Source organism: Salvelinus fontinalis, chromosome 18 (assembly GCF_029448725.1).
Source record: "Salvelinus fontinalis isolate EN_2023a chromosome 18, ASM2944872v1, whole genome shotgun sequence".
Taxonomy (NCBI): Eukaryota; Metazoa; Chordata; class Actinopteri; order Salmoniformes; family Salmonidae; genus Salvelinus; species Salvelinus fontinalis.
Genome location: NC_074682.1, coordinates 6,673,594 through 6,699,624, shown reverse-complemented (window position 1 = coordinate 6,699,624; position 26,031 = coordinate 6,673,594). Strand labels below are relative to the sequence as shown.

The 26,031-nt window shown below is 41.3% G+C and overlaps 1 protein-coding gene across 4 annotated transcripts in view; it reads left to right on the top strand.

Annotated features, from left to right (window-relative positions):
• The window catches only part of LOC129814861 (SRSF protein kinase 1-like), a 54,917-nt gene that overhangs the window by 16,409 nt on the left and 12,477 nt on the right, over positions 1 to 26,031 (top strand). For all 4 annotated transcript variants that reach the window (XM_055867963.1, XM_055867964.1, XM_055867966.1 and 1 more), the window contains 5 exons: positions 13,185 to 13,306; positions 14,082 to 14,190; positions 17,101 to 17,276; positions 20,004 to 20,110; positions 20,330 to 20,495. In XM_055867963.1, the coding sequence (XP_055723938.1) occupies positions 13,185 to 13,306; positions 14,082 to 14,190; positions 17,101 to 17,276; positions 20,004 to 20,110; positions 20,330 to 20,495 (680 nt within the window). The remainder of the gene's footprint in view (positions 1 to 13,184; positions 13,307 to 14,081; positions 14,191 to 17,100; positions 17,277 to 20,003; positions 20,111 to 20,329; positions 20,496 to 26,031) is intronic.

The window sequence follows — 26,031 nt, the reverse complement described above, 5'->3', positions numbered from 1 at the left end:
CTTCATTTCACCTCCTTTTCAAAATGCTATGAGATGGGAATCAAGGACGGGTGAATTTGTAGTTGTCCCTGAGGTTCAGAATAGTGTTGCTATACTTGATCCCAGTCAGCTGACAGGTGTGTGTGTGTGTGTGTGTGTGTGTGTGTGTGTGTGTGTGTGTGTGTGTGTGTGTGTGTGTGTGTGCGCTCTCGAAGAAGGAAATGGGGAGAGAGCAATTCAATACTAATTTTTGATCCACAATCCAGTTTTCCTCAGTAGACTTCCAGTGTTGAACAGAAAAACACCAGACAGTGTCTTAGTCTAAAAACAAATGGGACGTGCTGCTCTGTTTTCACCCACTGATTACCCCATGGCAAACATCAGCCTCTCAAGCTGACTGGAGAACTTGCACACCCGCTGAGGCTGTGGCGTAGATATAGAATGAATTCTAGTTCTGTGGGCTGAGGTCCCATGCGTCTGAAGGCTGAAATAGACTGCACGATTTTTGACCGGTCTACAGGCTCTAACCAGAGAACTTCTCACATTTGAACTATTCAGTCAAGCCAAATCGTATTGAACTTGTAACCATATCTAGTAAATGCAGCTGGTGGCACAATCAGGTCAGATTCGTGCTATATTTTGCTGGGCAGGTTTGCACGTGTAGTAGGGAAATCATTAGGGTTCTTTCCCTTCCAAGATGATTCGATACGTCTAGATACAGTGCATTCGGGAAAGTATTCAGACCCATTGATTTTTTCCACATTTGTTACGTTACAGCCTTATTCTAAAATGTATTCAATCAATTTTTCCCCACATCAATCTACACACAATACTCCATAATGACAAAGAGAAAACGGCTTTAAACATAAATAAATCACATTTTATTTGTCACATGCTCCAAAAAAAATGCTTGCTTAGAAGCCCTTAACCAACAATGCGGTTTTAATACCTTATTTACTTAAGTCTTCAGACCCTGTGCTATGAGAATCAAAACTGAATTCAGGTGCATCCTGTTCCCATTGATCATCCTTGATGTTTTTTTCCTACAACTTTGAGTCCACCTGTGGTAAATTCAATTGATTTGGACATAATTTGGAAAAGCACACAGCTGTCTATATAAGGTCCACATCAGAGCAAAAACCAAGCCATGAGCTTGAAGGAATTGTCCATAGAGCTCCAAGAAAGGATTCGAGGCACAGATCTAGGGAAGTGTACCAAAAAATGTCTGCAGCATTGAAGGTCCCCGAAGAACACAGGGGCCTCTATCATTCTTAAATGGAAGAAGTTTGGAACCACCAAGACTCTTCCTAGAGCTGGCCACCCGGCCAAACTGCGCAATCAAGGGAGGAGGGCCTTGGTCAGGGAGGTGACCAAGAACTCGATGGTCACTCTGACAGAGCTCCAGAGTTCTTCTGTGGAGATGGGAGAACCTTCCGGAAGGACAACCATCTCTGCAGCACTCCACCAATCAGACCTTTATGGTAGAGTGGGCAGACGGAAGCCACTCCCCAGTAAAAGGCACATGACAGCCCGCTTGGAGTTTGCTAAAAGGCACTTAAAGGACTCCGACCATGAGAAATAAGATTCTCTGCACTGATGAAATGAAGATTGAACTCTTTGGCCTGAATGCCAAGCGTCACGTCTGCTGTGCAGCCTTGCGCCCTATCCAACCTGACAGAGCTAGAGAGGATCTGCAGAGAAGAATGGGAAAATCTCCCCAAATACAGGTGTGCCAAGCTTGTAGCGTCATACCAAAGAAGAGTCGAGGTGCTTCAACAAAGGACTGAGTAAAGGGTCTGAATACTTATGTTAAAGATATTTCAGTTTTATATTTGTTTATACATTTGACCAAAATTGATAACCTGTTTTTGCTTTGTCATTGTGATATTGTGTATGGATTGATACATTTTAGAATAAGGCTGTAAAGTAATAAAATGTGGGAAAAGTTACTTTTCACTGACAATTCCAACTCAACAATAATCTGTTTAAACTGCGGGCGCTGCCTTTTCTTCTTACTATAGGCAATGCGATTTAAAACAAGCCACAATTTTTTTTTTGCCTTCAAGAGGTGCCCATTGCATCCAACATTTTAATAGGACCTCGGTTGTTCGAGATGGTCAACCTCGCCTATTTTCTTGTTGTATTCCATTACAATATAAGTTCCTAACACTTTTAAAAACAACTCCAGAACCTCGCTCTCTCGCCAATGAACTCTGTTTGTCAGGCAAGAAAGCAAAACTACAGAGTTTGCCAATGTTCGCTGATTAGTTACGAAGCTGGGACAGTTTCCAAATGAATTGCATTGGTCAAAACAAGCAACTTGTTAGCTGGCTATGTAAACAAATATCCAACTCATCATCAAATCAAATGTATTTATAAAGCCCTTCTTTTTTTTTTTTTTTTTTTTTTTTTTTTTAGGAGTGGATCAGCTTAGTATTGCGGAAAGAATGTTGCTTCCAATGTAATTGTCTGCATCATTTCCATTCCCCCATATTTTTTTGGGTAAATATATATATCCATACACGTATGCATACAGATACACATATATACATACACATACCTATATAGACATACATACTTTTTTAAAGAATATGCCTTTATTATTATTCCCCGCGACCCTACCACCAATCCCCCAATTGGAGTAAACTTATAAACACTTCTGCTTTTACCTTCAATTTCTACATCTTATACCTATCTTACAGACACAGTCCACTTTACAATAGTTCTCTCTTATTTGTTCTTAGTCCTTCCTCTATTTCTGTTGTCCATCCAATTTTATTTCCACTTGTAACTGTGCTATTTCACAAAAGCTCCGCACCTATACACATTTCACAGATCCCGTATGCCCTATATTGTTTATCTTGTTATTAGTCCCACCCTTCAGCTCCACCCAACCCCTCCCATCTATCTTCCAACATCATCCATTTCGGATTTCTATTTGCCATACATTTCTCAACTGTGCTGTGATGCTTCACAAAAGACCTGAACCTTCCTATTCTCATAGCTTCTACAGATTGTAAATAAAAATAAACATCTTTGCCAAAATAATTATTATATTATTGATTGATTGACTATGGCTTTTCAAATCCCCCAGTATTGCTATCTGTAGCGTTAGTTTTAGGCAAATGTTGCAATTCTTCAGCCATTCCTGGACCTGTGACCAAAAACGAGCTACATATGGACAATACCAAAATAAATGATCTAATGACTCTGCCTCCTCACAACAGAATCTGCAGAGCTGGGAAGATTGTATACCCCATATATATAACATTCTATTAGTTGCAAGAATTTTGTACAGTAATTTATATTGAAAAATTCGAAGTTTTGAATCCGGCGTTGTTTTGCGTATCAATTCATAAACCATGTGCCATGGAATGGGTACATCGAAAATCTCTTCCCAACTATTTTGCATGGCACAGCTGTTAGTTTTTTGGTCCTAAAATGAAATTGGTATATGTTTTTATTTATCACACTTTTCTTTAACCATTTTTGTTCTTTAATACAGGGCCGACATACAAGTTCCTTACTTTTTTCCCCTTCTACTTGCCTCTTCCATTTTTGTGGTAATGCTGCAATTAATTGGTTGTAATTTTGGGTAGAGCAGACTTTTCCATATGTCTGTGTTAGCTGCATGTGTGACATAACTCCACCAGTCCTATTTATGATATCATTCACAAAAATTATACCTTTTTTAAACATTTCTTCGATAAATACAGTTTTTTTATCAATTATTATATTTGAATTTAACCACAATATTTGTTGTACTATTTGTTCCGTCCTTTCAGGTGGATTAAACTGAAATTGCAACCAACTTTCTAAGGCTTGTTTAAAGAATAAGGATATTTTGGAGATCATTTCCTTTTCAAACAACCGAAAATGAGCAGGTGTAATCTGAATAAAGGGAAAAAGGCCCTTCTTGAACATAGGATGAGACATTCGTACCAGTTTACTAGAGAACCAGTTTGGATTTAAGTATAACTTTTGTATGACCGATGCCTTTAGTGAGAGGTCTAATGCTTTAATATTTAATAATTTCTGCCCTCCGAATTCATATTCGTTATATAAATAGGCCCTTTTAATTTTATCTGGCTTGCCGTTCCAAATAAAATTGAATATTTTTTGTTCATATAATTTAAAAAACAGGTCACTAGGTGTAGGCAAAACCATAAGCAAATAGGTAAACTGTGATATGACTAAAGAGTTAATTAGGGTGATTTTTCCACAAATAGACAGGTATTTTCCTTTCCATGGTAGCAAGATCTTATCTATTTCTGCTAACTTTCTATAAAAATTAATTGCAGTGAGATCATTTCTTTCTTTTGGGATTTTTATACCGAGTATGTCCACATCTCCGTCAGACCATTTAATTGGTAAACTACATGGCAATATAAAATGTGTATTTTTTAGTGATCCAATACGTAATATGGTACATTTATCATAATTTGGTTTTAATCCAGAGAGGATAGCAAAGGTATCTAGATCCTCTATGAGGCCCTGGAGAGACTCTAGTTGTGGTTTTAAAAGAAAACATGAATCATCAGCGTACAATGACACCTTAGTTTTTAAGCCATGGATTTCTAATCCTTTAATATTAATGTTTGATCTAATTTTAACAGCTAACATTTCGATGGCAATAATAAATAGATATGCCGATAGTGGACAACCTTGTTTTACTCCTCTAGATAGTTTAAAACTTTCTGAGATGTAGCCATTATTTACTATTTTACACCTAGGGTTACTATACATAATTTTAACCCATTTTATAAGAGATTCCCCAAAATTGAAATATTCTAGGCATTTATATATAAACTCCAGTCGTACTTTATCAAAAGCCTTTTCAAAATCAGCTATGAAAACCAGGCCTGGTGTCCCCGATATCTCAGTGTTCTATTGTTTCCAGTACTTGCCTTATATTATCTCCAATGTATCGTCCATGTAAAAAACCTGTCTGATTAGGATGAATAATATCTGACAAAACTTTTTTTATTCTATGCGCCAAGCATTTTGCTAGGATTTTTGCATCACAACACTGAAGTGTAAGAGGTCTCCAATTTTTTAATTGGACTGGATCTTTATATATACCACTTGGGTCCTGTTTCAGTAATAACGATATCAGACCTTCTTGTTGTGTGTCTGATAATCTACCATTTATATAGGAGTGGTTAAAACAAGTTAATAATGGTCCTTTGAGTATATCAAAAAACGTTTTGTATACTTCCACTGGTATGCCATCCAGCCCTGGAGTTTTCCTATCTTTAAAGGCCCCAATTGCAACAAGCAGTTCCTCCTCTGTAATTTGGCCTTCACATGAGTCTTTCTGTTCAGATGTTAATTTTACATTATTAATAGGAAAAAAATCCATACAATTAGTTTCAGTTAGTGGAGATGGAGGAGCCTGAAACGAAAACATATTCTTAAAGTACTTTACTTCCTCTTTCAAAATATCATTTGGTGAATCATGCGTGACTCCATCATTTGTCACAAGTTTTAATACATTTTTTTTGGTAGCATTTCTATATTGAAGATTGAAAAAGAATTTGGTGCATTTTTCCCCATATTCCATCCAGTTCGCTTTATTTTTATAATATATTACACTGGATCTTTCTTGAATAAGTTCCTCCATTTCTTTTTGTTTTTCCTCTAAATTATTCTGTGCCTCTATGGTACCGTTTTTATTGCTATCTAACTGTACTGTTAGTCCTTCAATTTCCTTTGTTAATATGGACTCTTTTGATCTAAATTGCTTTTGTTTTATAGATGAGTACTGAATTGCATGGCCTCTAAAGGCACACTTAAAAGTGTCCCATACAATAAGGGGATCTGCTGTACCTATGTTATGTCTGAAAAAGTCAGTTATAAAATCTTCTGTCCTAGTTCTAAACAATTTATCATCTAGTAGACTTTGATTAAATTTCCAATATCCTCGCCCACGTGGAAATTCTGTAAGAGAAATATATATGCCAATTATGTGATGATCCGACCGCATTCTATCCCCTATCAACACTTTTTTAACTTTTGGTGCCAGAGAGAATGGAATAAGAAAGTAGTCAAGACGACTAGCTTGATTCAGCCTCCGCCATGTATATCTCACTAAATCAGGGTATTTAAGTCTCCATTTATCCACTAATTCCAATATATCCATGACATTCATGATTTCCTTAAGTGCCTGAGGGTGATAATTTGTAGTGTGATTTCCTTTCCGGTCTATAGAGCTATTTAAGACCGTATTAAAATCTCCCATTATAATAATAGAGTCTAGTGTTGCTGGTAGAGTTGATAAGTTCTTATATATATTTTCAAAGAAGCTTGGATCATCATTATTCGGACCGTATAGGTTAACAAGCCATATTTGTTTATTGTCCAATAACATATTTAAAATAATCCATCTACCTTGAGGATCTGTTTGGACAATTTGCACATTTGGATCAAAATTATTGTTAATTAAGATCATCACCCCTTTTGAATTTCTTTGCCCATGGGAGAAATATATTTTGCCCATCCAGTTCTTTTTCCACAAAACTTCATCTAAAACTGTTGAATGGGTTTCCTGTAAACAATAAATATTGTAATCCTTCTCTTTTAGCCAGGTAAATACTGATCGTCTTTTCTTATTATCTGCTAAGCCATTACAATTGTAACTGGCTATACTTATTTCACCACTTACCATGAGACACACCTTTCATTCTTTTAATCAGAATATATTTTTGTAAACGTACTATTAAAAAGTAACATAATGATTGAGTGTCTATATAGTTGTACCATGATATTTGCATTTCTACTAAGTAAACCTCCAATTGGTCCCTACTATTCCACCCGCTAAAAGGCCTCATCTCGAGATGGCTTGTCATCCCAATGCCCGGCAGACCACCCTCGACCCCCTGTATCCCATAGCCCTGAACCGACTGGGATCCATTCTTTGAAAAGAGCATACAGTTCCATTTACCGAATTGAAGTAAATCAATTGCCATATGCATTTCCATTGCCGTCACCTCGATTTGTATTATATATAGCTGTGGATCATCCTCTATTGTACCTTACATCTTTTACTTCTTCTTTCGCAACAGTTGTGGGATACACACATACACACTCAGCCCTTACCCCCACACAACCATAAGCTCACTTTCTCAACAGTTGCACCATCCCAGAGCCCAACTCAAGATGGGTCATGATTTCCAAATGCTATTGCAGTTGCAGCTGCATGAGAAGGCCTGCAAGACCGCGCAAAAAAATAAGCAAAAAGTGAAATTTATTTACCATTGTCATATCCTAGATAATGGCAGTCAAATGTACACCCTATTCCTGAAAAAACACCCACAATACGGCCATCAGTCATGACCATGTCCCCACGCATCTCCATGCAGTCCGACCTTGATTCTGTGCCGCCAGGGCCACAATAATATACCCCCTCTCTGAATGTCCGAGTGTGACCCCATCCCCATGGGTTACTGCAGCTAGTGTTGCCAGCACTGCCACTGCCTGGGTGGGGGTACCCCACCGGAATCCCCACCGGCTAGGTACAAGGTCGTCAAGGTTCTCATTAGCAGCTTTGAGAAATTCCTTGTATATTTTCCTCTCCCTTTAGGGGGCTTTGGCTTTGCAGGACCAACCCTGCCAAGCAGGCTCAGAATCTTGAGGGGGCAGTGCTGCTCTTGGTCTCTGACCTCATTTTAGCTGCATATAGACCGCTTACAGCGAGCACATAAAACAGTTAGGGACTTCTCCTTAATATCTGGGTCATTCAGGTGGGTGTCTAGGGTATAGGGCCATAGACAGTACCATTAAAATAGGATAATAATTAGATATAATTTATTAAGATAAAAAAAATGTAGTTTTCCATGATAGGACAATAAATAAATAAGACGTATAATTCATTATAAAAGTATATCCATCATCTGAACAACATTGAAAGCCCTCTCATACCCGGCTCACAGCAATACATTGGCTCTGGGATATGCAACCATTTCATTACTCACTCACTCACTCAACTTTCCAAACATAACAAATAAGATAAAAAATAAAATAAACACAAACCATACCATCCACACATACTGTGCCTTCTGTTTACTTAGTTTTTATCTTCACTGTGTAAAAATAGTGCTTGTGTGTTCAATTAGTTATATGTGAAGATTTATAAAAAAGCTATATTTTTTGTTGTATTGTTACAATCGGTAACCGGGCTTGAATTGTGTTTATTTTCCTCGTTTATGAGAACTTTGTAAATTTTAAAATAACCATGGAGTAGTCTTTGTGTCTCTGAACAACTGGTTATCAATATATAGTTTATCAACGACGAGAGCTACTCGTTTCGCTTTTAATCTGTTTTCTTTGAAAATTGGATACAGAACTTTGCGCCGTTCTGCAATTTCTTTCGGAAACTGATCATTCATGCCAATTTTGGTCCCAGCAAGTCTTTTACCTAGGCTTTTAACCATTATTTTATCTTTAAATTAAGCAAATTTTGCAACGATTGGGCGTTCGTACCTCTGCCCTCTCTGTCCGAAGCGGTGAACACGTTCAAGTTGGATTTTGTCGACAACTTCGCATGGAATCTGAAGCGCTGTACGGAGGAACTCTCTAACTATAGATTCAGGAACTTCTCCTTCTTTTTCTTGGATACCTGTAAGTACCAAATTCTCTCTCATGGATCTAGTTTGAATCTCCAGTAAGGCTTCCTTCAGAACGATGTTCTCTTTTTTAATTCCAGTCATTTCGGTTTGAATCTTATTGACTGTCCCTTTTAGCGCGTGTGTTTCCTTCTCCAATGTCGCAGCTTTTTCATCACTCATCTCTAGGCTTGCCTTTAACTCTTTTATATCCTTACTAAGTAATTCAAGTAAACCCAGTTTGTCATTTATTGATTTTAACAGATCGGTTTCGACCTTTACCATTCCCGGTGGTGAGAATATTAAATCGTCAGTATCTGTCGAAGAATCTCGCTTGCGTTTTGTAAACGGTTCCCCTGTCTTACTCTCCGTCATGTTTGGTTGTTGCCTGTTTTCGTAATATTTGTCGATAAATGTCTCTAGTCTTAGGATTTGTTTTGTGTTATTATCCAGATTGAAGGTTTATCACTCACCAGATTATGTAGTGCTAATATTTTAGTCTATTTAGCAGATATTTCGAATATTATGTTTTATCTTGAGGTGCTCTACATAACTTCGTTCAGTCCGCCATTACCTTTACGTTACCTTTACGTCCGCCCCCCAAAGCCCTTCTTACATCAGCTGATATCTCAAAGTGCTGTACAGAAACCCAGCCTAAAACCCCAAACAGCAAGCAATGCAGGTGTAGAAGCACGGTGGCTATGAGCTCCACTGCACGGGCATCTACCCTACACAGCTAAGCTGTAAAATAATGTGAAAACGAGGCAATGTATAGCCTATGCATTTCTGCACATAGCAAACATGACAAACCCTAACCTATGCCAAACAGATGAACACACATTACTCTAGCCTTCATTTCAGTGGTTAGAAGTGCAAGATGACGCCATACTGGATGGCCGCAGTTTTGCAAGCTCCGACCCAACATTGCTATTTTGTTGTTTATTTTAACTCTATTTTCACAATTATATCTGTTATTGTTTCTTTTGAACATCAGATCGGCAGTTACTTAACCCAATTCCGGCTTCTACTTCGACTCATCTTCCCTGGGCTCTAATTCTGACCAAATGTTTGGGCTGCCCAAGCGGAAATGCCGGAGTTACAGAGGCAAGCGATGGGGATAATGATGAGATTAATGCGAAGGGAAAACTGGCCACCTCTTCCCTCCATTCTACTGGCTAATGTACAGTCACTTGATAATAAGATGGATGACCTCCGATCACGGATTTGCTACCAACGGGGGGGGACTGCAATATTCTTTGCTTTTCAGAAACATGGCTCTCGGCGAAGATACCCCCCCACGGCTATCCAACTAGATGGGTGAACAGTACAATGGAGTCAGGGAAATTAAGGGGGGGGGGGGGGTGTGTTTGCCTCTTCATCTACACCAACTGATGTGCTAATTCTGTTATTCTGTCTTGCAATACCTGATGGTCAAATGCCGACCCTTCTACCTCCCGAGGGAGTTTTCAACTGTTATTGGGACTGCAGTATACTTTTCACCTCAGGACAATAAAAATAGCAACCTGGCGCTTAACAAATTGTACAAGGCTATAAACAAGCTGGAAACCCTACACGCGGAGGCTGCTTTTCTGGTTGCACGCGATTTTAAGACACATGATGCCCAACTTCAATCAACACGTCTCTAACGCCACTAAGGGCGATAAAGTCCCAGACCACTGCTATTCTACCCTCAAGCATGCATACAAGACCTTCCCTCGTCCGCCATTTGGCAAATCAGATCATGACTACGTACTCATGCTTCCTGTTAACAAGCAGAAGCTGAAACAGGAAGAACCCGCAATTTTCTATGTTGAGAAATGGTCACCAGAATCAGAGGGTATACAGGACTGCTTTGCTAGCACTGATTGGAATATGTTTAGAGACTCCGCCGATAACGTTGATGAGTTAGCCACCTCCGTCACTGGCTTCATTAGAAAATGCATCGGTGATGTTATACCCACGGTGTGGGTTCACTGTGTCCCCAATCAAAAGCTCTGGATTAACACAGAGGTTGGCGCTAAACTGAAGAGCAGGGCTCCCACACACAGAGCTATCGTAGACAACCCTCGTGCTACGGCCGAAGACAGGAATTTTCCTTATTCTTATTTCTCGTTTTGTTTTTTGTAATACATTGTTATTGATTATTGCATTGTTGGGTTTTGAGTTTGCAAGAAAGGCATTTCACTGTACTTGTGCATGTGACATTTATTACTTGAGACTTGTCTGTATGGCTGGCGAGTGAAAGTGACAGCTGAAGTTGACGCTTCGTGAGCGCAGCCCAAATTTACCGCTACACACACAACTGTTTTTGCTTGGGTTGTTAACATAGTAATTAAATCGGAAGGAACAAGACAAAACAACTAGTTGACTATATACAGCTAAAAACCAACTATTTCCATGAGACAGAGAGCAATCATTTGAGCTCCACTGCTGATGTGCTCGCCTGTACCAACAAAGTTATCATGACAGGACTTGATCATCTGAGAGCAATTCCCCAAGTTTCACAGCATCAAACATCGACAACACCAAACATAGAAAACCAGTCAAATGTTGACACACCTACTCATTCAAGGGTTTTTCTTTATTTTTTTTACAATTTTCAATTAGTGTAGTAATAGTGTTGTAACCAAAAAAGTGTTAAACAAATTGAAATATATTTTAGATTCTTCAAACTAGCGACTCTTTGCCTTGATGACAGCTTTGCACACTCTTGCATTCTCTCAACCAGATTCACATGGAATGCTTTTCCAACTCTCTAAGGAGTTCCCACATATGCTGAGCACTTGTTGACTGCTTTTCCTTTACTCTGCGGTCCAACTCATCCCAAACCGTTTCAATTGGGTTTGAGGTTGGGTGTTTGTGGAAGCCAAGTCATCTGATGCAGCACTCTCCTTCCTGGTCAAATAGCCCTTACAAAGCCTAGAGGTGTGTTGGGTCAATGTCCTGTTGAAAAACAAATGAAAGTCCCAATAAGCGCAAACTCGATAGGTGGCGTGTCGCTGCAGAATGCTGTGGTAGCCATGCTGGTTAAGTGTGCCTTGAATTGTAAATAAATCACCAACAGTGTCACCAGCAAAGCACTATCACACCACCACCTCCATGCTTCACAGTGGGAACCACATACAGTGGGACAAAAAAGTATTTAGTCAGCCACCAATTGTGCAAGTTCTCCCACTTTTAAAGATGAGAGAGGCCTGTAATTTTCATCATATGTACACTTCAACTATGACAGACAAAACGAGGGGGGTAAATCCAGAAAATCACATTGTAGGATTTTTTATGAATTTATTTGCAAATTATGGTGGAAAATAAGTATTTGGTCAATAACAAAAGTTTATCTCAATACTTTGTTATATACCCTTTGTTGGCAATGGGAGAACTTGCACAATTGGTGGCTGACTAAATACCTTTTTGCCCCACTGTATGTGGAGATCATCCGTTCATCTACTCTGCGTCTCACAAATACATGGCATCTGGAACCAAAAATCTAAATTTGGACTCATCAGACCAAAGGACAGATTTTCACCTGTCTAATGTCCATTGCTCGTGTTTCTTGGCGGAAGCAAGTCTCTTCTTATTGGTGTCCTTTTAGTAGTGGTTTCTTTGCAGCAATTTGACCACAAAGGCCTGATTCACTCAGTCTCCTCTGAACAGTTGATGTTGAGATGTCTGTTACTTGAACTGTGAGGCATTTATTTGGGCTGCGATTTCTGAGGCTGGTAACTAATGAACTTATCCTCTGCAGCAGAGGTAACTCTGGGTCTTCCTTTCCTGTGGAGGTCCTCATGAGAGCCAGCTTCATCATAGTGCTTGATGGTTTTTGCGACTGCACTTGAAGAAACTTTCAAAGTTCTTGAAATTGACTGACATTCATGTCTTAAAGTAATGATGGACTGTTTCTCTTTGCTTATTTGAGCTGTTCTTGACATAATATGGACTTGGTCTTTTACCAAATAGGGCTATCATCTGTATACCACCCCTACCTTGTCACTACACAACTGATTGGCTCAAACGCATTAAGAAGAAAATAAATTGTGCAAAGCTGTCATCAAGACAAAGGGTGGCTTTGAAGAATCTCAAATATAAAATATTTTGATTTGTTTATCACTTTTTTGGTTACTTCATGAATCCATGTGTGTTATTTCATAGTTTTGACGTCTTCACTATTACTCTACAATGTAGAAAATAGCAAAACATTTGAGAAAAACCCTTGAATATGTAGGTGTGTCTAAACTTTAGACTGGTACTGTATATGGGCCCTGGTCAAAAAATGTGTACTATAAAGGGAATAGGGTGCCATTTGGGACACAGATTCCTCAATATCACTTTGGCCTATTGCCATTGAGGCCAATTTGATTGAATATACCAAGGCATCACAGCTGTCGATGGAGTACTATTTAGAGGCCTGACCTCCCAGCTTCAGGGAGCACCAAAGGGACATATAAATTAAAGTATGTCACGTTTTCCGACCTTAAAAGTAGAATGTCAAGATGAAACCACGTCCCATGACATCGGTTGTGTAGATCCAGCAGCTATACGCCTCAATCCCAGGTTAACGGAAAAGGCTCATTTACAATAACCCTGCCCCCTCTCTCTCTCCAGACCAGACCCTGCGCCGCGGGGAGGTGCGTCCAAGCAGAATGATTCTCCTATCCCAGACCAGGATGAGGAGATACTGGGCTCTGATGACGAGGAGCAGGAGGATCCCAACGACTACTGTAGAGGTATGATACACTGTGTACACACACACAGTCTTGTACAGCGCTTGTGGGGATACACAATTCAGTCCCATTCAAAATCCCATTTTCCCCTAACCTTAACCCAAAAACCGAACCATAACCTTAATCTTAACTCTAGCTCCTATCCCTAACCCTTAACCTAATTCGAACCGTAACCCCCTAAAAGTAGCATTTGACCTCGTGGGGACTAACAATCTATCAATCAAATGTATTTATGAAGCCCTTTTTACATCAGCCGATGTCAAAGTATTACACAGAAACCCAGCCTAAAACCCCAAACAGCAAGCAATGCAGATGTAGAAGCATGGTGGCGAGGAAAAACTCCCTACAAAGGCAGGAACCTAGGAAGAAACCTAGAAAGGAACCCGGCTCTGAGGGGTGGCCAGTCCTCTTCTGGCTGTGCCGGCTGGAAATTATAACAGTACATGGCCAAGATGTTCATACATTCGTAGATGACCAGCGAGGTCAAATCATAATAATCATCACAGTGGTTGTAGAGGGTGCAACAGGTCAGCGCCTCCGGAGTAAAAGTCGGTTTGCTTTTCATAGCCAATCATTCAGTTAGAGACAGCAGGTGCGGTAGAGAGAGAGCGAGAGAGTCGAAAACAGCAGGTCCGGGACAAGGTAGCACGCCCGGTGAACAGGTCAGTGTTCCCAGTTGGTGGAATTGTTGTTTACTATTCTTGTGGGGACTTCTGGTTATAGTTAAACACGTCCATACACAGTCACGCACACCAACTACCATATGTTACTATTGCAGGAGGTTACCACCATGTGAAGATAGGAGACCTGTTCAATGGGAGATACCATGTGATCAGGAAGCTGGGCTGGGGACATTTCTCCACTGTGTGGCTGGCCTGGGACATACAGTAAGTGTTGACGGTGTACAGTATCTATAATGTCTGTCTGACATACACCCTTTGGAATTACCTGGATTTTTGCATAAATTGAACATTAATTTTGATCTAAGCTCCATCTAAGTCACAACAATAGACTTAAACTAATAACACACAAACAATTATACGTGTGTTTGTCTATGGAGATTGCATGGCTGTGTGCTCGATTTTATATACGTGTCAGCAACGAGTGTGGCTGAAATAGCAGAATCTGCTAATTTGAAGGGGTGTCCACATACTTTTGTGTATATACAGTTGAAGTCGGAAGTTTACATAAACCTTAGTCAAATACATTTACTCTGTTTTTCACAATTCCTGACATTTAATCCTAGTAAAAATTCCCTGTCTTAGTTCAGTTAGGATAACCACTTTATTTTAAGAATGTGAAATGTCAGAATAATAGTAGAGGTGATTTATTTCAGCTTTTATTTATTTAATCACATTCCCCGTGGGTCAGAAGTTTACATACATTCAATTAGTATTTGGTAGCATTGCCTTTAAATTGTTTAACTTGGGTCAAATGTTTCGTGTAGCCTTCCACAAGCTTCCCACAGTAAGTTGGGTGAAATTTGGCCCATTCCTCCTGACAGAGCTGGTGTAACTGAGTCAGGTTTGTAGGCCTCCTTGCTTGCACACGCTTTTTCAGTTCTGTCCACAACTTTTCTATAGGATTGAGGTCAGAGCTTTGTGATGGCCACTCAAATACCTTGACTCTGCTGTCCTTAAGCCATTTTGCCACAACTTTGGAAGTGTGCTTGGGGTCATTGTCCACTTGGAAGACCCATTTGCAAGCTTTAACTTCCTGACTGATGTCTTGGTGTTGCTTCAATATATCCACATAATTTTCCTTTCTCATGAAGCCATCTATTTTGTGAAGTGCACCAGTCCCTCCTGTAGCAAAGCACCCCCACATGATGCTGCGACCCCCGTGCTTCACGGTTGGGATGGTGTTCTTCGGCTTGCAAACGTCCCCCCTTTTCTTCCAAACATAACAATGGTCATTGTAACAATGGTCATCGCCCCTATCTTGGCTCGAACCAGGAACACATCGACAACAGCCACCCTCGAAGCATCGTTACCCATCGCTCCACAAAAGCCGCGGCCCTTGCAGAGCAAGGGGAACTACTCCAATTCTCAGAGCGAGTGACGTTTGAAACGCTATGAGCGTGCACCCCGCTAACTAGCTAACCATTTCACATCGGTTACACCAGCCTAATCTCGGGAGTTGATAGGCTTGAAGTCATAGTTTCATATTGCCTGCTAACATGAATTTCTTTTAGCTAAATATGCAGGTTTAAAAAATATATACTTCTGTGTATTTATTTTAAGAAAGGCATTGATGTTTATGGTTAGGTACATTCGTGCAAAGATTATGCTTTTTTCGCAAATGCGCTTTTGTTAATCATCCCCCGTTTGGCGAAGTTGGCTGTCTTTGTTAGGAAGAAATAGTCTTCACAGTTTGCAATGAGCTAGGCGGCCCAAACTGCTGCATATACCCTGACTCTGTTGCAAGAGAAGTGACACTATTTTTCCTAGTTAAAAGAAATTCATGTTAGAAGGCAATATTAACTAAATATACAGGTTTAAAAAATATATACTTGTGTATTGATTTTAAGAAAGGCGTTGATGTTTATGGTTAGGTACACATGGTTGACAGAGGAAGACCAATTATTCCAAGCACCACCCTCCTTTTGAAGCTTCCAGTCTGTTATTCAAACTCAATCAGCAAGACAGAGTGATCTCCAGCCTTGTCCTCGTCAACACTCACACCTGTGTTAACGAGAGAATCACTGACATGTCAGCCGATCCTTTTGTGACAGGGCTGAAATGCAGTGGAAATGTTTTTGGGGGATTCAGTTCATTTGCATGGCAAAGAGGGACTTTGCAATTAATTGCAATTCATCTGATCACTCTTCATAACATTCTGGAGTATATGCAAATTGCCATCATACAAATTGAGGCAGCAGACTTTGACACAAATATTAATTTTCACATTCTCAAAACTTCCCATTAGTTGTGTTTTCCACGTAACATTACGAGGATCACGCAACCTGATAGACTGTAACTATAATTATGAGCCACGTCACAAAAAGCATTACAAATGTATAATCCAAAATAAATATGAACATATTGGCATTAAATGGAGTCGAGAGTTTAGAAGACTGCGCAATGAAGAATGAATGCGTGTCCGGTTTTAGCAATAGAGGCAATGCTTCGAAAAAGCCTTTTCACTAGATTTGAGATTTTATCAATTTCGAAACTCTGAAATGATGTACGCGTTGCAAAGAAATCCAATGGGCACTTTTACATCGGCTGAAACACCGGACTATTCTAGCTAACAGCGTTCAGATTCCCTTTGCTGTAGCCTGCTTAAGCTTTGCGTAGCCAGTTTGCGGTCTGTCGACGCTATCATTTTGTTTATCTTTTAAATGATTTTGCTTTTAGTGTTGATTAGGAACCGTTTCTAAAAAGCCAATATTTGTGAGCTGTCCCTCGTGATTTGCCCTGTTTTGAGAGGCGACAAGCGTTCTTCTACTATAGAGACTAAACTTGGGGGTTCATGTGCTAAGAAAAACGGTATATATAATTATCTCCATTCTACACTGTACATGGAATAAACATACAATCTGTGCTAATTCCACCAAACATGTATTTTTTTTATATGTTCTGTACTTATCAGTATGAATTTATTTAGGTTTTGTAAGTACCTTTTCAGAGGACTGAACTGAACCAGGTGCGAGCAATTATGTTTGTCAAAGCACATGAATCTCCAATTTTCTGCGCGCGTCTGGTACTCTAAAAAGTTGGACAGGGTTGGCAGGTCTGATATTAGTATGGTGTTCCTAATGTTGGTACACTGTGTAAGTTGTCCTGTATCTCCAGGGGGAAGCGTTTTGTGGCCATGAAGGTGGTGAAGAGTGCAGAGCACTACACTGAGACAGCCCTGGATGAGATCAAGCTGCTGAGATCAGTGAGAAACACGGACCAGAACGACCCCAGCAGAGAGAAGGTGGTTCAGCTACTAGACGACTTCAAGATCTCTGGCATGAACGGAAGTCGTATCCTCAGTAAAACAATGACAACAGTGCTTTATCAACTTTTATACACACAAGCATGACAACAGACCAAGGTTATTATAGTTTCGTGATTTTACAAGTTTTTTTGGTTTTTATTTGAGTTTCAGTTTTGTGACCTTGATTTACTAGTTTTTATTCAGTTTGATATAAACATTTCTATTTCGTTATATTATTTAGTTTTGGTGTTAGGGACAGAATGTAGTTTATGGGAGGGGAGGGGCCATTTATTGTGTTCTAGGTTGTATTTCTGTAAGAATCAAATGTTTGGTCACGTCCTTTGTAAACATGGTATGGATGTACTGGGTCGTACTCACCACTCTCTATAGCGCCTTGCAGTTGCCGTATGAAGCAGCGATGTAGCCATTATGTGTGTGCGTATGCGTCTCTTCACAGTCCGTGTTGTGCCGTAAGGGGTTTTATCTGTTTTTAAAATCTGATTTCACTGCTCGCTTGAGTTACTTGATGTGGAAGAGTTCCATGTAGTCATGGGTCTATGTAGTACTGCACGTTTCTCAGTCTGTTCTGGACTTGGACTGTGAAGAGATCCCTGGTGGCATGTCGTATGTATGTATGTATGTATGTATGCATGCATGTAAACTCAGCAACAACATAAAAACGTCCCTTTTTCAGGACCCTGTCTTTCAAAGAAAATTCGTTTAAAAAAATAACTTCACAGATCTTGTTCAATGAACCATAAACAATTAATGAACATGCACCTGTGGAAAAGACATTAAGCCGATTTGTCTCCAGCAATTAATTTCTGGATAACAATTAAGTACCTGACTGCCCTGCTACACTACGGCAATCGAGTGTCTTGCATTGCCATCAGCCATTGAGGGAATGCTTCCTTTGAAATGAAGGCAAGCTACTATACTGCCCGTGTTGCGCTCGCGTTGCGTCACGTCCAATGGCAGCATAGAAGCTCAAGAGTTTTTCGGTTGCATATGGCCTCGACTATACACCACTGGTTATTTTACTAAGATTTCGAAAGTCACGACGCTACCAGCTAGCAGAAACTCTAGCTAGCTACATTGACTATGTTTACAATGCACACACGTTGCTTTTGTTTAATCAGAGGATCATTTAGTACAACCACTAGCAACAATTTTAATGTGTACTTACAAAAAACAGGACCAACACTATTGTACTTGCTGTAGTTGATGAATATGGTACAGCAGAGGAAAATAGAATAAAGACCCTCTTCCCCTCTGCTCTCCTGTTAAAATGCAGAGCAGTTAAAATGTCACATTGACGCAACGCTGATGCATATAACGGAGCTGAAGTGTTAGTGGTTTTCAATTAAAATGGACAAAAATAAACAAAAATAGCTTCTTGCAAAGTGCATTTTCTCAAGCAATAATTTTGGTCTGAGTGGGAAGGGGGAAAATGAAAATGTGCTGTTATTGGCAGAGATGTTTGGAACTCTTGTTATTGGTCAATTGAACTAATTTATCACATGGTGATGTCACCATGGAAGGCCAAAACTCCATCCCACCGAAACAGGCTGACGTTTCAAGTGGTCTTTCAAACAGCTCTTACACTAAAATGGCGCTATCATAGTTTTCACAATTTCGCAGTATTATTCCAGCCTCAAATCAAATTTTATTTGTCACGAACGCCGATTACAACAGGTGTGGACCTTACACTTACAAGCCCTTAACCAACAATGCAGTTCAAGAAATAAAAATATTAGCTAAATAAACGAAAGAGGGGAAAAAAGTTGCACAATAAAATAACAAGGCTGTATACAGGGGGTACCGGTACCGAGTCAATGTGTGGGGGTACAGGTTAGTCAAAGGTAATTTGTACATGTAGGTAGGGGTAAAGTGACTATGCATAGATAATAAACAGCGAGTAGCAGCAGCGTAAAAACAACATGGAAATATACTACATGGCCAAAAATATGTGGAAACCTGCAGAAATAGCCAATCCATTCAATTGGTGACCACATACTTTTGTGTGTATGTATGTGTATATATATACTGTATAAAGGACAATCCCATTTTTGACTGCACTAGTCTTTTTAAAGAGTGCTCGATGCTCCCACAGCAATTCAACATTGATAGCCAGTGGTCATGATGCACAAGCTAGGCCAATTTGAAACATCACTATCTCCTCTTAGCAGTTAGCTGCCAGATTCGGAAGCTTGAAACCCCCATTAGAAGAAGAAGAAAAAAAAGCTTAGTTTAAGTTGTAGTTTACTATAATAACCCTGAAACAGACAATCAAAGGACGCAGGCGTACTCCATCTACTCAGTACTCCCTAAGATCAGTGCGTTAGTATTAGTCAATATTATGAGCCTTAACATCTTTATTGCCCTAGTCCTGGCACTATCAGTGTTTCACAGATGTTGCACTGATGTTTGGCCGGTGTGGTACAGCTGTTGGCAGCACAATACACTCCAGCTAGATGACACGCACAGAGCCACAGATGGAGTGACAGTTTGTCTGTCCGTCCCAGCAATGCTTACATCCTGGTCACAGCTGGGTGTCTGGGCAACGCGTCCAGACTTCCTCCGTCCCAGCATGCCCAGCTTCTGGAAGAGGTCTTATTGATTTCTGGGTTCGTTGGCCCACTTCCATCTTGGTTCTTGGCAGAACCTTAGGCGTTCACATTTTTTTATATTGGGTAGGTGTCTGCAAAATGCATAGGCGTGAATGACAAGGGTGTGTGTGTGTTTTTGAGTCCTTGACCCAGCTGCCCATCAGATGTCTGTATGGTGTTTGAGGTTCTGGGTCATCACCTGCTGAAGTGGATCATCAAGTCTAACTACCAGGGCCTTCCTCTGCCCTGTGTCAAGAGCATCATTCGACAGGTAAAACAAAACCTTATTCCTCACACAACATTGAGTGTGTTCCAGGTTGGGTGCATTCTTTTTTTAGCAAAAACAAGCATTCTACATAACTTTTACGTCGAAACAGGGTTGAAAATTCTAAAGGTTCCCTGATTCATGGAATCCTCCAACTGGAATTCTCCTTACTGTTGAAACCCTATGCAGCAGTGGTCTTACTGATGCTCTACCCTCCTCCTATAGGTTCTCCAGGGGCTGGACTACCTCCACTCAAAGTGTAAGATCATCCACACGGACATCAAGCCAGAGAACATCTTGTTGACTGTTAACGAGCCCTACATTAGGAATATGGCTGCTGAAGCTACGGAGTGGCAGAGGACAGGAGCTCCACCCCCCTCTGGATCTGCAGGTACATACACACAGACACACCACAAAGAAGGAGACGCATATATACAGTCCTGCGATAGGACGATGGCTGATGGGGCTACAGAGTGACAGAGGACAGGAGTGCCAGCCCCCTCTGTATCCACAGATGACGGACACTTTCTCTGGACCAATTGGCACACTGAATTAACATAGTGAACAGTTTAGGAAGGTTTTATCAACGTGAACATAACGTTACCATCAGGGCTTGGGATGGTGAATAATGGGATTGTAAAAGATAGACTCCTTCATCTTAAGCAATGAAGTGGTCACCCTGCCTGTGTTTTGGCACCCTCAGAGGGTCGGAAGAACCCGAGGCATATGGTTTTCAGGGAAAAGGCAGAGCTGAGGCGAAGCCTGAACCGGATGCTTCCGGTTTCTTTTAACCCCGCACGGACGTTTCTTTTACGCCTTCTACATTACATGCTGACCACACCGCCCGCGTTGCAAAAATGAACGAACGTCTGCATAGCCAGGCGCTAAAATCTAACTTTTTGGAGCATATACCCACGTGGGTGATTGAAAGAAAGAGGGCCACACTCCAGTCCATTTGGTGGTGGTAATGCGCCTTAAAGTTGGTTTCTAACTTTCATATAAATTCCACAGAAGAAGAATGAACAAGGAGAAAAACGAACTAGCTTTCCCGTTTTTTCATCTGGATGAATTGTCCGAGTAGACAACACACGATGTTGTATGACTCAACATGGGCCAAACATTCTACAAAGATCTAGCAAAAATAAAAGGGACCATATGCATTTCAGGTAAAATTCAACCCAGGACAAATTAGCTAGCAACAACAAGCTAGCTAAATGTCCATGAATGTTTCATGTGTGTTTCGACCCGTCCCCAAATGAATATAGTTGGTTCAGTTGGTTTAAGTATTTTAGCCTGCTTGTCATAAACGTGTCTGGTGGGGATCGACAAAATCAACACCTGCACGATGACGCACGCAAACACGCGCAGAGCCTGTTGGGTAGGCATGTTAGGTCAGTGTTTTGGTAAAAAGCTGAGGGATGGGCCTGGAGAAATGTAACCTCTCAAATGAACAGACAGAGCTATGGATTAAAGGACTGACTATCCATGATGTCAAAATTATAACCATATAAGTGTTTGTTTCCATTTTATATGATTTTACTCCAATGTTTGTTTACGATCTTGTATTTTCAGTTCTGATGAAGTACGACAGTTGAACTAAGCTTTCATACGACAGTTGAACTAGGCTTTCATAAGTTATATTCTTCAACAATCAGTGGGTATACAGTTAATTCGGAAAGTATTCAGACCCCTTCCATTACAGCCTTATTCACAATTTTTTTTTTTTTTCCTCATCAATCTACACACAATACCCCATAATGACAAAGCAAAAACAGATTTTTCGGGGGGGGAATTATGTATTAAAAAATTAACTGATACCTTATTTACATAAGCATTCTGCAGCTGAAAAACATCCCAACAGCATGATGCTGCCACCACCATGCTTCACTGTAGGGATGGTGCCAGGTTTCCTCCAGATGTCGCTTGGCATTCAGGCCAAAGAGTTCGATCTTGGTTTTATCAGACCATCCTGTTTTCGCTTTGTCATTGTGGGGAATTGTGTGTAGGTTGCTGTGAGAGAAAAAAAATATTTAATCCATTTTAGAATAAGGCTGTAATGTAACCCAATGTGGAAAAAGTCAAGGGGTCTGAATACTTTCCGAATGCGCTGTATATCGGGAGTTGTACCTGTACACACACAAGTCTGCCCTCTCCTTGGCTAGAATGGTCCCACTGGATCTTGTCTCCTCCCGACTGCCTTCTAGTCTGAGTACCAGTCTCTTTAGCTAACATTCCACTCCTCGCCACTCCTTGTCATTGCAAAAGACTGGCCTTTCGGCAATCTCAACATTCAATATGCGCTGGATTTACAATGGAGTTGCTCATTAGTTGTTCAAAATAACTTTTTCCATGACATGTGGATCCTCAAAAAGGACAACAAATGTATAACAAAGTCAAAAACAAACATTAACACTATATACAAAAGTATGTGGACACCCCTTCAGATTTGTGGATTCGGCTATTTCAGCCACACCCATTGTTGACAGGTGTATAATATCGAGCACACAGCCATGCGATCTCCATAGACAAACATTGGCATTAGAATGGCCTAACTGAAGAGCTCAGTGACTTTCAACCTGGGCTCAACCCCATCGAACACCTTTGGGATCAATTGGAACACCGACTGCGAGCCAGGCCTAATTGCCCAACATCAGTACCCGACCTCCGTAATACTCTTGTGGCTGAATGGAAGGAAGTCCCCGCAGGAATATTCCAATATCTAGTGGAAAGTTTCCCAGAAGATTGGAGGCTGTTATAGCAGCAACGGTGGCACCAAGTCAATATTAATGCCCATGGGAGAGCACGAGTAAGACAGTGACTCAGCCCACGTAATAGGGTCAGAGGCAGAGAATCCTAGTGGAGAAGGGGAGCCAGCCAGGCAGCGACAGCAATGGTGGTTCTTCACTCCAGTACCTTGCTTTTCACCTTCGCACCCCTGGGCGATAGTAATGGTGCCAGAGGGGATGGCTGCCGTTTTATGGGCTCTTAACAAACCGTGCTATTTTGTTTTGTTTTGCATTTTTTGTAACTTATTTTGTACATAATGTTGCAGCTACTGTCTCTTAAGACCCGAAAACAGCTTATGGACATCAGAACAGCGATTACTCACCTTGAACTGGACGAATAATTTTTCTTTAATGAGTCGGACGAGAGGGATTTACTCCAGACACCCGACGAGGGCCTCATCCTTGTCGTTCGCAGGAGAAAGACGGAGATATCGCGAAGGAGATCAAGGTGCCTTGTAAGGATCCGGCGACGAGTGGCTAATCTGCCTTTGCCATCGGTACTATTGGCCAACATACAATCGTTGGATAATAAAGTGGACGAACTACAGCACGTATATCCTACCAACTGGACAATAAATACTGTAATATCTTATGTTTCACCGAGTCGTGGCTAAACGACGACGTGAATAACATACAGCTGGCCCTCTGGTAAGACATGGGGTGTCGGTCTATGTCTATCTGTAAACAACTGGTGCACAATATCTAAGGATATCTCAAGGTTTTGCTCGCCTGAGGTAGAGTTTCTCATGACAAGCTGTAGACCACACTATCTACCAAGAGTTTATATTCTTCGTGGCTGTCTATTTACCACCACAAACCGATGCTGGCACTAAGACCACACTCAGTGAGCTGTATACGGCCATAAGCAAACAGGAAAACGCTCATCCAGAGGCAGCGCTCCTAGTGGCCGGGGACTTTAAACAGATTTGAGTTTGCCTGCATTAACCTAATTTCTACCTGCATGTTAAATGTGTGACCAGAGGGAAACAAACTCTAGACCACCTTTACTCCACACACAGAGACGCGTACAAAGCTCTCCCTCATCCTCCATTTGACAAATCTGACGACAATTCTATCCTGATTCCTGCTTACAAACAAAAACTAAAGCAGGAAGAACCAGTGACATGGTCAGATGCTAAGCTACAGGACTGTTTTGCCTGCACAGACTGGAATATGTTCCGGGATTCTTCCGATGGCATTGAGGAGTACATCAATAAGTGCAGCGATGACGTCATCCCCACAGTGACTGTACGTACATACCCCAACCAGAAGCCATGGATTACATGCAACATCCGCACTGAGCTAAAGGGTAGAGCTGCCGCTTTCAAGGAGCGGGACTTTCGGAAGCTTATAATAAATCCTGCTTATGCCCTCCAACGAACCATCAAACAGGCAAAGTGTCAATACAGGACTAAGATCGAATCGTAATACACCGGCTCCGATGCTTGTCGGATGTGGCAGGGCTTGCAAACCATTACAGACTACAAAGTGAAAGCACAGCCGAGAGCTGCTCAGTGACTCGAGCCTACCAGACGAGCTAAACTATTTCTATGCTCGCTTCGAAGCTAACAACACTGAAACATGCATGAGCGCTTAAGCTGTTCCGGACAACTGTGTTATCACGCTTTCCGCAGCCGATGTGAGTAAGACCTTTAAACAGGTTAACATTCAGAAGGTCACCGGGCCAGACGGTTTACCAGGGCGGTGTACTCCGAGCATGCGCTGACCAACTTCACTGACATTTTCAACCTTTCTCTGTCTGAGCCTGTATTACAAACATGTTTCAAGCAGACCACCATAGTCCCTGTGCCCAAGAACACTAAGGTAACCTGCCTAAATTACTCCCGACCCGTAGCACTCACGTCTGTAGCCATGAAGTGCTTTGAAAGGCTGGCCGTGGCTCACATCAACACCATTATCCCAGAAACCCTAGACCCACTCCAATTTGCATACCACCCCAACAGATCCACAGATAATGCCATCTCTATTGCACCCCACACTGCACTTTCCCACCTGGATAAAAGGAACACCTATGTGAGAATGCTATGCATTGACTACAGCTCAATGTTCAACACCATAGTGCCCTCATCACTAAGCTAAGGACACTGGGACTAAACACCTCCCTCTGCAACTGACTCCTGGACTTCCTGACGGGCCACCCCCAGGTGGTAAGGGTAGGTAACAACACATCCAACACGGGGGCCCCTCAGGGGTGCGTGCTCAGTCCCCTCCTGTACTCCCTGTTCAGTCATGACTGCATGGCCAGGCACGACTCCAACAACATTAAGTATGCCGATGACTCAACAGTGGTAGGCCTGGTCACCGACAACGATGAGACGGCCTATAGGGAGGAGGTCAGAGACCTGACCGTGTGGTGCCAGGACAACAACCTCTCCCTCAACGTGATCAAGACAAAGGAGATGATTGTGGACTACAGGAAATGCATGATCGAGCACTCCCCTGTTCTCATCGACGGGGCTGTGGGGGAGCAGGTTGAGAGCTTCCAAGTTCCTTGGAATCCATATCACTAAAAAACTAACATTGTCCAAGCACACCAAGACATTTGTGAAGAGGGCACGACAAAACCTATTTCCCCTCAGGAGGCTGAAAAGATTTGGCATGGGTCCTCAGATCCTCAAATTTCTACAGCTGCACCATCGAGAGCATCCTGACTGGTTGCATCACTGATTGGTATGGCAACTGCTTGGCCTCCGACCGCAAGGCACTACAGAGGTGTCATGACGTTGCCTGCTTGGGTATTGCAAACCCCATCCCCCTCTCCCTGCCTTTCCCTGCCCCTTCAACCCATGCTGTGGTCACAGAGAGACGTCGTAAATTCCTGAGAATCTCCTCATGGCCCAACAGTATTAGACAGAGGGTAAACCTTCAGGACAAAGGAATTTTCTCCCACCTCACAGAACTTGAGGTATGAACATATTTCATGTTCCTGCAAAAGTATAAAAGATCGGTGTAGAGTCCAGCTATTAACATGCCCATTGGTCACCACGTGGGAAACTCATGAGAGACTGTGGGACCACATTACCATACCGCTGTTTATATAATAACTTTAGATATGAGGTTTACATCTGTTTGTTGTATAAAATGAATGAGTGAGTATGATACTGTTTGTATAATTGTGTA